Here is a 15,258-nt window from a genome sequence, read left to right on the forward strand (position 1 = left end):
TTTTTCGACATGTCCTCCTTCACATAGCCTACTGTAAACACAGTTCAACACATTCACACTGTACAACCACAATCTTCTACTTGTGGCCACTAAGCAGCTTCACTGCTGATGATCTGTGTGTGATGACGCTACTGACCTTGAGTGGTAATAGCCCAGTCAGAGGCTGCAGCTGATCATGGCCTTCAGACGCTGCAAAATTTACATTAAAAACCACTGGGAACCTCTGCATGTGACAACCTCTGCATGTGACAACTGCCTGCATAGTTACGATACAATAAAAGTATGCACTTAATCTGTCTGCTGCCTACCACAAAACACTGCTGCTAACTAGTAGCTCGCTCGATTTGCTGTCATAAACTACAAGGACCACAATGCATTGCACCTAAACAGTCATCATCGTGACACATCTTCAACATTAAGGAAAAGCTTCCTCTTAGGATGCCTTATATTTGATAACTTTGGGGAGAGATATTGGCTCCTTCTTATGGGTTGCATTTTGAGTAGTAGCTACTGTATATTTGTCTTGGCAAGCAGCTGAATGTGTGTCATGTAACTAATGCTCAGCCCTCTCTAGCTAGCCTTGTAGCTTAGCTAAGGTCGCTAGCTAGCGAGCTTCTCAAGCTATTGCGTGCTAACGCTAGCTAGCTGAAGAGATTGCAACTGTAACGTCAGGTACATTCATCAAAGAAAGCAGCAAAAAATCAGGTTAACCGTTAACGTTACACCAACGGGGCATGGTTACAAACTAACAGTACAAGGTGAGTAGCTAATTACTTGCGTATAACATTGGTCAGCATTTAAGTGTTACGATGTCTGTTATATTTTGTGCTGCAGATGGTTGGCTAAACTTGACAGCTAAGTTAGCTTCATGATTCGGGGGCTTGAACCCACACTTTTAACAGATATATTGACAGCATGCTTAAAGTGATTTATAGAGACACTTCACTAATGGTATTACTGTTTATCTGAACGGCTGACAGCGTCAGTCAGTTGTGTTGTCATTCTTTTTCTTAATGTGTTGGTGTGGAACGTTGTCACGTGAGTTGCCACACGGAACATAACCCCAATTTCATTCAGTTATAAAATACTGCTTCACCGTGTGTTAGCCATCAAAGTAGGCCTGTGACAGCCTGTGACATCTGAGAGTTTGTTTTTCACTTAGAAAAAGTAGAGATTTTGTGATGTGAAGTGACTAAATAAATGTCATATCATCGATTCTTAGTCTTGCTGACATCCACACCGACTTTGTGTAACTTGCGCCCAATACATGCTATCAACCGGCAGTTTCAAAGATCTGCTAGCCTGACATGTAGGGCAGCTAACTCGTTTGCTTAGTAATAAAGCATTCAGACTTGCGTAGCTAGCTTTGTGATAGAGATTTAGCTTATTTACTGTGTGGGTCAGCTTGATTAGCCCGGTCCTGCCTGTGTCTGCATGACAGTTTTGTGATCAAAGCCTCTAGCTGCCGGGACAAGTGGAATAACCGGTTTTGCATTGACATGACCTGACCTACACCCTATTTAAATAATGGGCTGTTGTAAACTATTGTAGTTGCTTGGTGATAGTTTACAGATATGGAATATATTCTCTAGCATTTCTAAAAGGATAGCTCTGATGTTATCTGGTGTTGTCTTTCCGCCTACCCAAATAACGAATCCCATCCAGTGCCTCTGTAGAGATTTTTGTTTAAATTGACTTGTCTCATAGTCCTAAGGCCGTAAGCATGCATCTAAAACACTTTTTAGTGACTTAACTTTTCATCTGCTTATGTTATTCATTACTGTGACAATCATTCTGTGTACTGTGTCTGTGTCAAATACATAACATGTTTTCAGACGTGACCCAAATTGCACTGTAAATGTTGTTACAATATTTTGCCAATTCCACCTGGGGCAACACATAGAAGCTGATCCCAGGTCAACCTGCTGGCAGGGGTGCTGCTATTCTTGGCCCTCTGACAGGACGGACCACTACCTGATGCATACTGTACTTTAGTGCAGTATCACCTTGCCTGTCTGAGGGCCTCCTCTTGCTTTGGGCCCCCTGAAAGTATCCCCCCGCCCCACATACACCCCAACCCCCCCCTCACCAATACACACCCAAACAGAAAACTCTTGATGATAAACCCCTAAAAAAAGGACAGACATGCATTTTATGTGGGGAAACAGGCCAGCAAGATAAGATTAGCACTTTTGATATGCGCTTTTAATCTATACGTCAATATGCCAAATGGGTTCCATTCTTGTTTGCAGTGGGTCCTCTCTTGACAGTAGTACTAGTATGTTTTCATGAGTCTGGGTCCCATGGTGAGACTAAATTCATGTAGTTTTAGACTGTGGCAGAAAAGGTTTAAGAAAACTTGATGTACCATATACAGTGCTTAATTTGTGCCGGATTATGCCGGAACAAGATCCAGCACCTCACGGTTTTGGACTACCTGCATTCCGGTACCTATTTGCATGGACCCGGCACCTGTGGTGGCATGAAACGTTTTTGTTTTTTTTGTTGTTGTTTTTTTGTCTGCCATGTAATAATCCCAATAGTTGACTCTTCTTTCCTTTCCCCTCCCTTCCAAAAACCTAATTGGCTCATTTCCATATGAAGGAAGGTGACTACCCTATTAGAAAGTAGCAAGAAGCGCATAGTAATCACGTCACATGAGTGAGCTGCTCTGCAGAGTGTGTTATGGTAAACATCAGACAGTGTCATGACTAAAAGTTGAATTTGCTGTCCTTTATATGTCCGCTGTGTGGACTATTTTGGAAAATTTTGGAAAGGTAAGCATGATTTTTTTGTTTGTAAACGTGTTAGCATATTCTGTAATTCTATTAGGTCTCTGCTGGGACAATAACATCTAAATTCATATTTGCATAGATGACTGCGAAACAGAAATTATTTGGAGTGTGGACCTGTAAGTCCCACAGTTAAATATGTGGGCAATTGCGCATGTTATGTTGAGTGTCCAGAAATAATTGGTAATAACATGAGAATTGGTTGAGTGAAGGGCTGTAAGCCCCACATCAATGTGGGCATTTTAAAACCAGCGCGGTCCAGCTGAGTGTCGCATTTAGGCCGACTTCTAGCTGCGTGGCATGACCATGACACGTTTTATTGCTGTCATTTCATTATTCGCTGACATTGTTTCCTATATTCAAAATCGATATCCTATGAAAGTATTTGTGTTGAATATTGATGCATAACTACTCGAGGCAGAATTTGTCTGGTAAATGGTTGAAGCCATTGCAGTTTCCTTGATGTGTTTATGTATGATTAGGATGTCTCATAGCCAAGTAGCCTATGCGGGCATTTCTATGTTGTGCACAGTGCAGTTATATCTTTAGTCTACTACTTGAAGGGCAGGTTTGTAAAAACCCATCGGTTTGGACAAAATGAGCATTATTAAGCCTATGCAATAATCAAATATTGTTATAGGTCCCCAGTAGTCGGAGCTCTAAGGTCATATAGTCGGTCATTTACTAATGTTTAGGCTGTTGGTCTACAGTAAGCTATATGGCTGTACTGAGCACCACCGTGCCTCCAATGCGCTTGTTGTCTTGATATGTTCCGGAACCTTTTCCCTCCACACCGACTCGCGGGAACACCGACCCCTTGGTGTTCCAGGACCTCATCATTTACAAATTAAGCACTGACCGTATATCCAGGGTCTGATATATTGTACCATAGAGACAATGTGCGGATGAACTGTTTCCTCCTTGATCACATTACTAGTGTTGAGTGTTAAATCAATTTACAGTCAATATCCGGCAGTCAGTAATATGCTTTGTTAATGTCAGTGCTCTGGGCTTGACGATTACTGATCCAAAACACTCTCTCTGTTTAGATCTCACTGTTTTTATCTCTCCCTGCCTCTCTCTCTCCCTACCAGGACGTCTGTGGAGATACTGTAGTGAAATTACAAGCTACAGGCCAGGATGAACACGTCCTTACACTGGTTTCCCATGAATCTCACCTGGACCAGGAGTGTGTTGTGAGGGAAAGACAACACAAGGGGACTATAAACAAGAACCATGAATCTCCATCAGGTCCTCACAGGGGCTGTCAACCCTGGAGACAATTGTTTCTCTGTAGGGAGTGTCAACAATGTGCCATTCACGGTAAGATATTTCAGGCTCTGGAAGTATTTCCCTCCCAGCCATTCATCGGCATTTGTAACTCTAGCCCTTAGTCTTCTGGCCTAAATAGAGAATAAAACTTACATTGGTGTTGTTCAGGAGCGCTCAATTCTCCCTGACCTGAAGTGTAGTAAGCCGTGTTGGCAGTATTACTGGGTAGAGCATGGACTAACACAGCCAGGGTCAGGGGTTCGATTGCCACTGGGGCTACCCAAGCTAAAAATATATGCACAATATATGCAGTCATGGTATTGCAAGGCATTTAGATAAAGGCATTCACCAAGTGGCACATGCATATTATATGTTAGCTTCATCAGATGTCTCAGTGAAGTAGTGCTAATCTAAAATTACCTTAGAATTTAGCCTATATTATTGTGTTATCATCCCGTTATGTTACCGCTATGTTATTGAGATCAGACACTCGGCTCCTGGTGCAAGATCACTATCCCCACTGTAGGAAGTTTCATGGTTAAGGACCTAGATTTTAGGATTGTGCTGCATGACTGGAATATAAAGACAGTATCTGTGACTGCCTTTGCACACTGGGATCTAATAGCAAACTGAATCTGATACTCCTCCTATGGAGTCTGTCACTGAGTGGATCAATAACAGAACTATTTATGCCCCTCCGTCCTCTTGTGAAGGAGGCAAAGGATAGATGTCTGTGGATAGTCACAGTGAATCGCAGCTCATATGAGGATCTCCTCCTGAGAGCCACGGAAATTGAGCGTAGAATGTCAGTCTTGTCTGCTTGTACTCCACAGCTATCATATGATGGCATGTCTGATGCTGTGACACTGGCCACAGGACACTCATAAGCTTTAATTCCGGTTCAAGTGACCCTTCATGCAATTCTCTCTGGATGGGTTTGAGTGTCCTCCTCATCTCTGTCCTTCTTTCCCCTCTTTCCTTTTCTCATGTGACAGGCTTACGCGTCTGGCTGTGACGTGGTGATTTTGGGCAGTGACTTCGAGCGTCTGCAGATCATCCCAGGGGCCAAGCATGGCAACATCCAGGTGGGCTGTGTGGACTGCTCCCTACAGGGAGGACAGGTAAGAGCAATGGAGCGGCGGTCTGTCCTATTGGATCTACAGGTTGATGTGTTGTGCATTGTATGTACGTGTAACATAAGTTGAAATCCCCCTCATTTATTTTGTTGCATATTATCCCTTCCCTCTGTGCTCCATGATTCCTGCTTCTCCACTGCATAATTTCTGATAAAGCAGAAATGCCATAAAATTATTTTCAAACACAAGAACAGTGCAGTATGGATGGAAGGTAATCTTATTACCCATATTTATCAAACTTCTCAGAGTAAGACTGCTGAGCTACACTTAGCGCTGCACAATTAATTGAAAAAAAAAAAAAGAAAATTGCAATGTAAACTACTTCAGAGTGGTGGCTGCTTAAATGGACTCTAAAACATGGTAATCTGCTGCTGCCAATTTCTGGCTAATAAATTAAATTGCACAATGTAAAAAAAACATTTATTGTATTCAAACAGAGCAAAAAAAATTTCTTGTTTGCTGAAAAATCCGAAATACTGAAAAATCTGTTTCTGTATATTGTATTGCAATTTATATCACAATTGCAATATTCAGCAACATAATTGCAATATGATTATTCATCAATATTGTGCAGCACTATCTACAGTGGAAGCCAAATCCCCCTATCCTGCATTATTACTGCAGTATTCACTAAACAATTCCTCTTAGTTACTGAGCAACAATGCTGCAGTCAAACAGAAAGTGGGACTTCCTGGATTGCTACATCTGCATCATCATTCTGACCATTTCAGTCACAGTGATATGAAAGGCAGAAGTGATCACTGCCAGGCTATCATTGTAGTCTAGCATTAATTCTTAACTGGGGGTGGTGGTAGCCTTGTTAAAACAGCAGGCACGCCTGATTTAATGGATATTAAAAATAAAGTCACCCAATCAGCCATCACTCCCATCATGTGATGCTTTAATCTGATTCAGTTGAGACAGGGCTAACCTCACATGCCTCTAGCAGTATTTGGTTAAGCATGCTCTACTGGTATGCTTGCTAACTCCAACTCATTTCCCCACTTCACGTTGTGTTATTTACTATGCTGTGAGTTTACACCGTGCTATTTACCCTATATTCCCTGTGCTCATATTGTCAGCGCACAGTGCACAGTGCACAGTGCACAGAATGTGTATGTGGTAAATCATTACCACATACATTTTGAAACATTTCCATAAACAAATGAGACCATTGTCGAGAAGGGTGGGAGCGTCTACCAGCCTCTACACTTAATTTTACACTGTGTGCCACCGGGAAGTCTGCTGGATTGCTTTACGACGCAAAACGGGAATTGTTTTATATTGCAAGTAATACACAACTAAATTCCAGTTCCACTATTGTGACTGCATAGTTTCAACTCCACGTTAGCTTACCTCATTGGAATGCATATTCACTGTTATCAAGGCCTGATATCGGCTCTTATTCCTCTTCTTGCTCTTCAAAACAAATGCACGCAGAGCGCCGCCAGGGAGGGGGGACAAATTGCAACATCCTCTTTGCGACAGAAAGCAGCAGGGTTTATAGGAAATGTGGCATTTGAGAAGCACAAAATGCTTGTGTCACAGTGACACAAAGGGCATGTTTATGTAAAGTTACTCAAATTATTATTACTTCAGTGTTGTGGATTTTGATTAACACCCTCCTGGTCAAAGTTCTGTCAAATAATTAAAGATTTTAATGAATGTTCTGATTGGTTGACCGCATGCATCATAGTTAATGAGATGTTGTGTAGTCTCTCAGACAGTTGTCAGGGACAGTGTGCATGAAAGAGAGGAGAAAGGCAAGTCAGAGGTGCTTTGGTGGCTGGTGTTCAATGATGAGAATGTGGTTATTTGCAATTTCTGATTTCTCCCCTTATCTTGAACAGGGATTTTGTTTTCATCAGACTACTGATGTTGTTGCAAGATTTTCACGACTTAATCAAAATAATTTAACTGGATCTTTAAGATGTAAGTTGGGCCTATCTCTGTCACCTCATATGATCCCAAAAGCACAGATGGATTTTATGAAAGATAGACCAAAGTACAATAACCATCATAACCTGAGAAAAAGAGATGTAATCTTTTTATTGCCCAGTTTTTGCTCGATGCCACTTCTCAAATTAGGCCCATGCCGACATGACAACTTTATTGCTTGGACAAGATCTATATTGTTAGTTGTTTTACAGGATAAGTAGGTTACATTTTGGCCTGCATTGGAATGTGATGAAGCTTGAACAACTGCATTTCTTTGGCTGTCAAGCCTGAACAAATGGACAAGCAGGCCAAGCTGTATTAGAACGATGTGGAAAGACACCAGTCAACCAAAGTGGAAAAAGAGCATATGTATTCTGCATCTACTTAGTAAGAAAAAAAAAACTAGTTTCTGGAAAAAAGAATGTAGTTTCCTGATGTATCATTGTGCCATGAGCCATTGTCTGTCTGCAGTAGATTGTGTGTGTGTGTGTGTGTGTGTGTGTGTGTGTGTGTGTGTGTGTGTGTGTGTGTGTGTCTTTACACATGCACATTTGTACGTGTATGTGTGTGACTCATTCCTTCGTGACATTCAGCGTCTCTGACAGTTGGCATATTATTTACCCCATTAGACACACAACTTGTATTATCTAAGGTCCTAGCCCTTATTAAGCTTGTTATTTCTGTTCCCTGCTGCAGAAATTTCATCCATTCAGTCTGTTTAGCATAGCAACTGTGGCTCCCATGGTTAGTACTTGAGCATGTAGCCCCAACTAATGCCCCTCCCTAATTAATGGGAGGAGTGCCTACTGTAGCCGAGACACTACCCTACACAACCCTAACCCAACAAAGGATTGTCATAGGCCCAGGATATTTTTGGCCTTTTTTCAAAAGCTTAATGTTCAATAACCAGTGACTACACTCTTGCTGCTGAGACTTTTGTACAATATAGGTCGTTCCTTTCTTTGGTCCCAATTAGGAAGTTGTTTTTGTTACACTCACAATTCAAGATTTAAATGATCAAAAACAAATGAAAGGTTTCATTCCAAAATGCTATCTATATCCATTTTTGCTACATGTAATTCACAGTATTTCAAAAACAGAGATGATTCTGAAAATAAATATTTTGTGTGATTTTGTTTTTATGTGAGATTTAATAAGTCAAATGCTGTGATACATTTAATAGTAACCCATTATGTGCTTTACAACAGTCATTTTGTAAAAGTAGGTGAGGATTATTTTTTTATTTTTTTTTCATATGATGCAGATCTCATTTTGTAATGAAACTCAATGCATTTGTGGTTCTTACAGATTTTAGAATTTTATGTCCTTAGCTTTACTTGTGTATCCTGTATCAGAATAAAAAAATATCTACTCAATACCTGATATATGTCTTTCTTTTTTGCTGCTGACAGATTGCAGCTTCCTATGGAAGCATTGTGTGTGTCTTTGAGCCAGTTCAGCACCCAGATCAGAAAGACACGTCGTCAACTGTGAGTACAGCATCTTCCAGTCATAGACTAGTTACCTCCGCCAAGGAGGTTATGCTTTCGGTGCCGTTTGTTTGTTTGTTTGTCTGTTTGTTTGTCTGTTAGCAGGATTACGGAAAAACTACTGGCCCGATTTTCATGAAACTTCATGGAAGGGTGTAGCATGGGCCAAGGAAGAACCCATTCAATTTTGGAGCGGATCCGGATCCGACTCACGAACAAGCAATAATAGCACGAACCTTGGCGGAGGTCTGCGCTCTCCGAGTGCCCTTCTAGTTATTCATGTATTCAGATCATCCTGGAAAATGAGACCTTTTTTCTTTCTGTCAGAGTTATCTTGACATTTCAAATAAAGTAGAACATTGTTCATCCAAATCCATCAGTACAGTGGAATGTATTGAAAGTCCACACCAATGCAAAACTTAATATATGAATGTATTTACATTCTTATTCAAATGATCTATCATGTCTTATTTGAAGTTTTAATCTAGTTTGTATAGAAGCAAGGAAAGACCAATAACTGCAGTATTAACTTTACAGTCAACAGAACGTTTTTGTATTCCCACATTTTCTTTTGAATTTTGTTTATTCCTATCCAGTAGTCAAGTCAGGTTATATCGATGTTTTGCACAGTGTTCTTTTGTTAGAGAAGTCCAAGAACAGTCACAAGGAATGGAAGGATTTGTATCTTGAACGCAGCCCAATACCTCTTTCACAGCAGAAGTTTTCTGATATTATGGCTGCCGTCCATGTGGCCTGATCCCATGTGATTCACATGAGAGCAGCTTCACCGTTGTTTCTTACATGCAATAGTACCTCCTGATATGAAGGTCCACAGAAAATTATTTGTTTCTGGACCCATCTTATGTTTTTTGAGATTAATGGTGTTTTTTAATGTTGTCTTTGTTCTTTGTGTACAGAAGTTGAACTGCCAGTGGCAGAAGAGTGGTCAATTTGTTTTACAGTCTATAGTGCGGAACCTGGCCTGGCACCCCACAGGTACTGTTGAAACCTGAGCACTACACAAAAATATACAGTATTAAATCTTCAGAAAGTAAAAATTACAAGAATGGTTTAAGGTTTTAAGTTAGAATGAGAATTTCAGTAAATTGTCAGTGAATCTCCCCTGTTGTAATACATGCCTACAGTTCTCTTTTTTAACAGATTATTTGTCCAGCAAATATGAAACTAAACATGAACGTATCTATGAGGTAAAGAGTGAATGTGTATTTTGTGCACCCAGGCAGCCATCTCCTAACAGGCTCTAGTAGCCTCCAGTTGTGGTCCAATGGTGACAGGGTGAAAGATGAAGTTAAGGAGGAAGGGAAGCAGACAGAGATGACCATAGGCGATACTCATTCTGCCTGGCGGTGCATCTGGCACAGCAAGTAAGAACTGAAAATTACAAAATGTGCACTTTGTGTTGCCTCCCTCTTGAATTTCAATATGGTGATTGTGTTTTCTTTTGTGTCATGTAGAGCTGCAACGATTAATCGATTAATCGATTAGTTGTCAACTATTAAATTAATCGCCAACTATTTTGATAATCGATTAATCGGTTTGAGTAATTTTTTAAGAAAAATAAGTCAAAACTCTCTGATTCCAGCTTCTTAAATGTGAATATTTTCTGGTTTCTTTACTCCTCTATGACAGTAAAGTGAATATCTTTGGGTTGTGGACAAAACAAGACATTTGAGGACGTCATCTTGGGCTTTAGGAAACACTGATCGACATTTTTCACCATTTTCTGACATTTTATAGACCAAACAACTAATCGATTAATAATCGACAGATTAATCGACAATGAAAATAATCGTTAGTTGCAGCCCTAGTGTCATGCAGTGAATGTTTTAACAGTATTGCTTTACTTCCCAAAATTTGCTAAAATTGGATGTGTTGTACCATTGCCTTGTATTTGTTTGTATAACACTATTATCTGTCTGTATCTATGTAGTAAATAGTGAATGCTTTAGTAAAACCAAACATATGTCATTTTGAGCTGTCTGGCTACGGATATTCTATTAAGCACATCTTACTTTGAATTTACCTATTTTGATATTTTATTCCAACTTAAAATGCTGATATTAGTGTTTTTTGTGTTGTAGAACGGCCTCTCCAGTCAATCTAATGAAGTTCTCTTCTGACGGGGAATTCTTTGCTACTGCTGGACAGGTATGTTGGCTTTTACCACGAGTTCCTTGTGCAAACTTGGACCCAAACAAGAAATTTACTCTAACCCCAGGACCTAGGCTCATTGAACCATATTACCGCTCTTCTCACATACTGTAGAGACCCACCAGCCACTCGCCTGAGACCCATTTTGGGTCCCAATCCATTGTTTAATAAACCAGGCCTTTGAAAAAAGGTGCGACAGAAAGAGAACTGGTTTATTTAGAAGAATGTGGAAGGCTACTTAACTGTGTCAGTACATGACTTTAACAGAAATGGAGCTTCTCATAGCTCCTAATATATTTAGTTACATGCATTCCATCATTCATGAAGATTTGTACAGTTGTATTTTAATTGTTGTATGTGTAAACACTGTGATTTGCATATCAAACAGCATGCACAAGAACAATCCAGCAAAATCCTTTTTTTTTTATTACTTTTAAGCATTTTTGCCTTTGTCATATCCCTGTTTGTCTCTCCTCTGCAGGACGACTGCCTGGTGAAGGTGTGGTACAGCACCAGTAAGTGGCAGTCTGGGGTTTCCAAGCTCTTCACACCTCCAGAGCCCAGCATCAACACCCAGGGAGAGCTGGCCTTCTCCTTTGTCTACCTGGCCCATCCACGCTCTGTCACCGGCTTCTCCTGGAGGAAGACCAGCAAGTACATGCCACGGTACGGACAGCTGTAAAGGTTGCATTAGGAGTCTTAAATGCAGTGGAAGAAACCACAATTTCTGTCTTGACTCTTTGTCACAGATCCCTTCTACAGCCATCATATGTTTAATTTATCGTCTGGCCCATTTGCTAGACAATGCACCACACTGACACTGACAAGTTACAGCAACATATAATTCTATAATACAGAATAAGAAAGGCGTAAGTTAGTAAACATCAAGTACCTGCCAGGTTAAGACAATAGCCTTAGGTAGGGTTGGACGATTATGACTGAAATGTTATATTTTTATTATTATTATGATTATTTTGGTAGATATTTGTGATCATAAAAATCACAAAATTAGTCTTGATTATTTGAGAAACACATTTTTTTATTCTACTTGTGGAGGGTGAGAAAATAATGAACTATGAACTATTCCTTTGAATTAACATCTGAAATATTTTCAACTACAGCAGGCCTTCTAAGTGACATGAAATGTGTCAATATTGCAGATATACCAATATTTGAGGATTATGAATTGTGGAAGCAATCATGATATATGATTTATGGATGATTTATCATGCAGGCATGGGCTTTTTTCTGTTTAAGACCACTGTAACCCTGTTGTACAGTATATCGAAGGCTTGGAGCCAAAGGGGCGTAAGTGCGATTTTGGGCGAATATGAGTATTATATATCAATTGAAAGGTCTCAGTGAGATCTTTTCAGTGCCAAAAGGACACAACTGAAATCATGACACATAAGTTTTAAGTCAACAAAAACTGAAAGCCGTAACAGTAAAAGTAGGGTTTTGTTTGCTGCCAAAAGGGCGTAACTGCACTTACGCCCTTTTGACACCAAGCAAAACCCCACTTTTGACACATAACAAGCATTGTGGGTAGAGGATTCTAACAGCACTTAGGTCAACTCAAAATGCATGCTGACGTAAGTAATGCTAGCATGGCAGCATGAGCACATCATTTTTAGTATCCTATTCATATCCTAATTAATATTCTAGGTCAATATTAGATTAATGTAAATATGTTAATATTCCCATGAAATACTTAGGCCTATAGATTCAAAATGTTATTTTATAATGTTAGGAGTGTGAACTGGTCAAGATGAGCTCTGGTAGTAAGACTGCTGGTAGCTGAAGTTATCCCTCAGTGTTATGAGGAGTTTTACAGGTCTTTGAATGTGTCCCAGGACACATCAATAAGTGATGTGTCCTGGGACACATACAAAAATGTAGGCTATTATACTAGCAAAAGAAAAAAAAAGTAGTAGTTTAGAATCAAAAGTAGTTTCTTATGTCTATAGAGGTTTATTAAAAAGGTTTATTAAAAGTTTTTAACAGAAAAAATGTATCAATCAATTTGAGATGTTCCATGTAGCCTACAATTTTAAAGGCCTTGGTGAAAGTTGCTGAGCATTACTTCAAGATAAAGATATTCATTCTGATCTTGTTTTATATTTCAGTGTTGATTGAAGTGTAATTGCTAGATTTGTATTAAAATGAATGTGTTTTACAATTGTTTACTTACATATGCCCATATTCTGCATGGCTGTATTGGGACATTGTTTGTGCCAAAAAGGCATATTTCACTATTTTTAAAAAAGTTAACAAATATAATTCAACTTAAACTGTAGCAGTATTGTTTTTATAGTAATGCTCAATCTGATAACACAAAAAGTTAAAATATTGTGCTTAGTATAACGGCAGCTGATCAAAGTTTGATCAAAATTTGTTTTGGCTCTCCTGTAAAATCTACTATAACGCACTTACGCCCCTTTGGCTCCAAGCCCTCGATATGAAAGAGTCATCAATCATACCAACAACAGCAACTATAGCCGCTTAATAAAGTAATGGAAATACCTTCTTGCGGCCTAAAGAACATGTTTCTGAGGAATCGGAGGCTTTATGAAAAGCTATAAAATAGTTTTATAAGCCTTTTTACACTGTGGCATGCATTATTATCCTGGAATAAAAAATGCATGCCTCAGTAGACATAAATCCTAATTTTTACAGGCCTCTTTTACTGGCTGGAAGTTTTGTCCTACTGCTGTTGCCAAAGGTAGTTTCACTGTTTCTGTTTATACAGCCACCAAGTATATTCCGTGGGTGGGATGGAAATTAAGGGGTTTTATAAGCAGCAAATGCAAAATAGGTTAGACCCTGCACAGCGGTACAAACTCCCAGTAGAGCTTCCAGTTCTGTTTAGCTTTGTTTCAGCATTGCTAATGTTCTTATCTGACCTGTAATTGTCCTCTGACTCAAATGATAATATGACACCGTTCACCACCGTTTTAGCATACAAGAGGTTTAGTTGGGAAGAGATTACTGTAACTCTACCTATCACCTCAGCCATATAACCTAGACAGTAAGGGAAAGTAATGTTTAGGCAAAATTTTTATGCTGAAATAAGCTCATTTACCGCTATAAATTGGGCTTTGCTGTCAGTCCTCAAGTGATCCCTGTTTTACACTATGTGGAAGGCCTGTCAGTGAAATATATTTTACAGGTCTCTTTATTCCACCTCTCAAGCTTCTGTGTTTATATCTACCAATTTATTTTACTACCCTCTTAAGCAATTTGTTGTGTAATGTACTGTAGTGTTGGCCTGCTGTAAGCACAGGATTGCCATCAGTGCCGTCTTTATCACAGAATTACTATCGGAGTCATCACTGATAACGTTAACCTTCACTTTTTGACCTTTACCTTATCTACCACCAGGCGTTTGTTGTTCAACATGCTGCTGAACAGCACTATTAGTACTGGGTGATAACCATCATTACTGATAAGATCATCACCTTCCACTGGACTTCAGCCTTAACCTTTTGACTTTTTTCCTTTTTCTCTCCCAACAGAGGTTCAGTGTGTAACGTACTGCTAACCTGCTGTAAGGACAGCGTGTGTCGTCTCTGGGCAGAGACGCTGTTGCCAGGCGACAGCCTCCTGTCTGGTCACCATAACAACCATGGCAGTGGTCAACACACTGACCCGCTCAGAGGTACTGGTACCAGCAGGAAAAATGCCTCCAATGGGAAGTCACAAGGACGAACACCACTAGAGGTAAGCCAGGCTCTGGCATGGTGGAGGCTAAAAGGGTTTTTAATTATAATGCTAATTTGATGTATTTTTCAAAGAAGAATGCAGGCAGTATGTTCCTCTTCAATTAGATCCTGAATCAGAGCATAAGATTTAACAAAGCAACATACTGTACATACTGTAGCTAAGTTGTAACCCTTCTCAAATCTAGGACTAGTTTTGGTACTGTACTTTGGCACAGATTGAGACTGAAGACTTTCTGTAATTTTAAAGCACAGCATAGAAAAACCCTCAAGGTTGACAAAAGCTAAACCATGTCTGGCCACTTTTCTGCAACCTTGCCAACAAGGGCTTGTCCAGGGAAAATAAATGGCACAAATGCTTTAAGCTCTGGTTTGTCCTGTTTGGCCCTGGAGTTGAAACCAGACTACTGTATATTCACCACTGCTAATGTAGCACATTAGGGTACTGCAGAGATAAGAGAAAGAGGGCATGGGAGAGGGAGAAGGGAGATAGAAAAGGCAGAGGAGGCTTAGTGGAGTTAAAAGGGAAAATTAATTGGCTATCAGACATGAAGATGGTTTTTCGAGCTTTGTAGGGCTTAAGAGGAACATCAGTGAGGAATATTGGCCTCGTTTCTGTAATCTGTGCTACACCTCAAAATATTATTTTGACAGTTGTTTTTTCTGTGGCATTTTGCTGTTGTTAGCTCAGAATTGTAATGGTTGTGTGTTCAGCTTTGGTTGACCTAGGTTGTTGCTG

The 15,258-nt window shown here is 39.8% G+C and overlaps 1 protein-coding gene across 1 annotated transcript in view; it reads left to right on the top strand.

The window, feature by feature from the left end:
• Positions 1-408: 408 nt before the first annotated feature.
• Positions 409-15,258, top strand: part of dmxl1 (Dmx like 1) — a 57,218-nt gene continuing 42,368 nt past the window's right edge. The window contains exons 1-9 of the mRNA XM_078285009.1: positions 409-758; positions 3,887-4,115; positions 5,060-5,185; positions 8,551-8,628; positions 9,546-9,624; positions 9,869-10,013; positions 10,731-10,797; positions 11,282-11,466; positions 14,316-14,520. Coding sequence (XP_078141135.1) covers positions 4,029-4,115; positions 5,060-5,185; positions 8,551-8,628; positions 9,546-9,624; positions 9,869-10,013; positions 10,731-10,797; positions 11,282-11,466; positions 14,316-14,520 — 972 coding nt within the window. The 5' untranslated portion in view covers positions 409-758; positions 3,887-4,028. The remainder of the gene's footprint in view (positions 759-3,886; positions 4,116-5,059; positions 5,186-8,550; positions 8,629-9,545; positions 9,625-9,868; positions 10,014-10,730; positions 10,798-11,281; positions 11,467-14,315; positions 14,521-15,258) is intronic.

Source organism: Centroberyx gerrardi, chromosome 8, assembly GCF_048128805.1.
Source record: "Centroberyx gerrardi isolate f3 chromosome 8, fCenGer3.hap1.cur.20231027, whole genome shotgun sequence".
In the NCBI taxonomy this organism is placed as follows: domain Eukaryota; kingdom Metazoa; phylum Chordata; class Actinopteri; order Beryciformes; family Berycidae; genus Centroberyx; species Centroberyx gerrardi.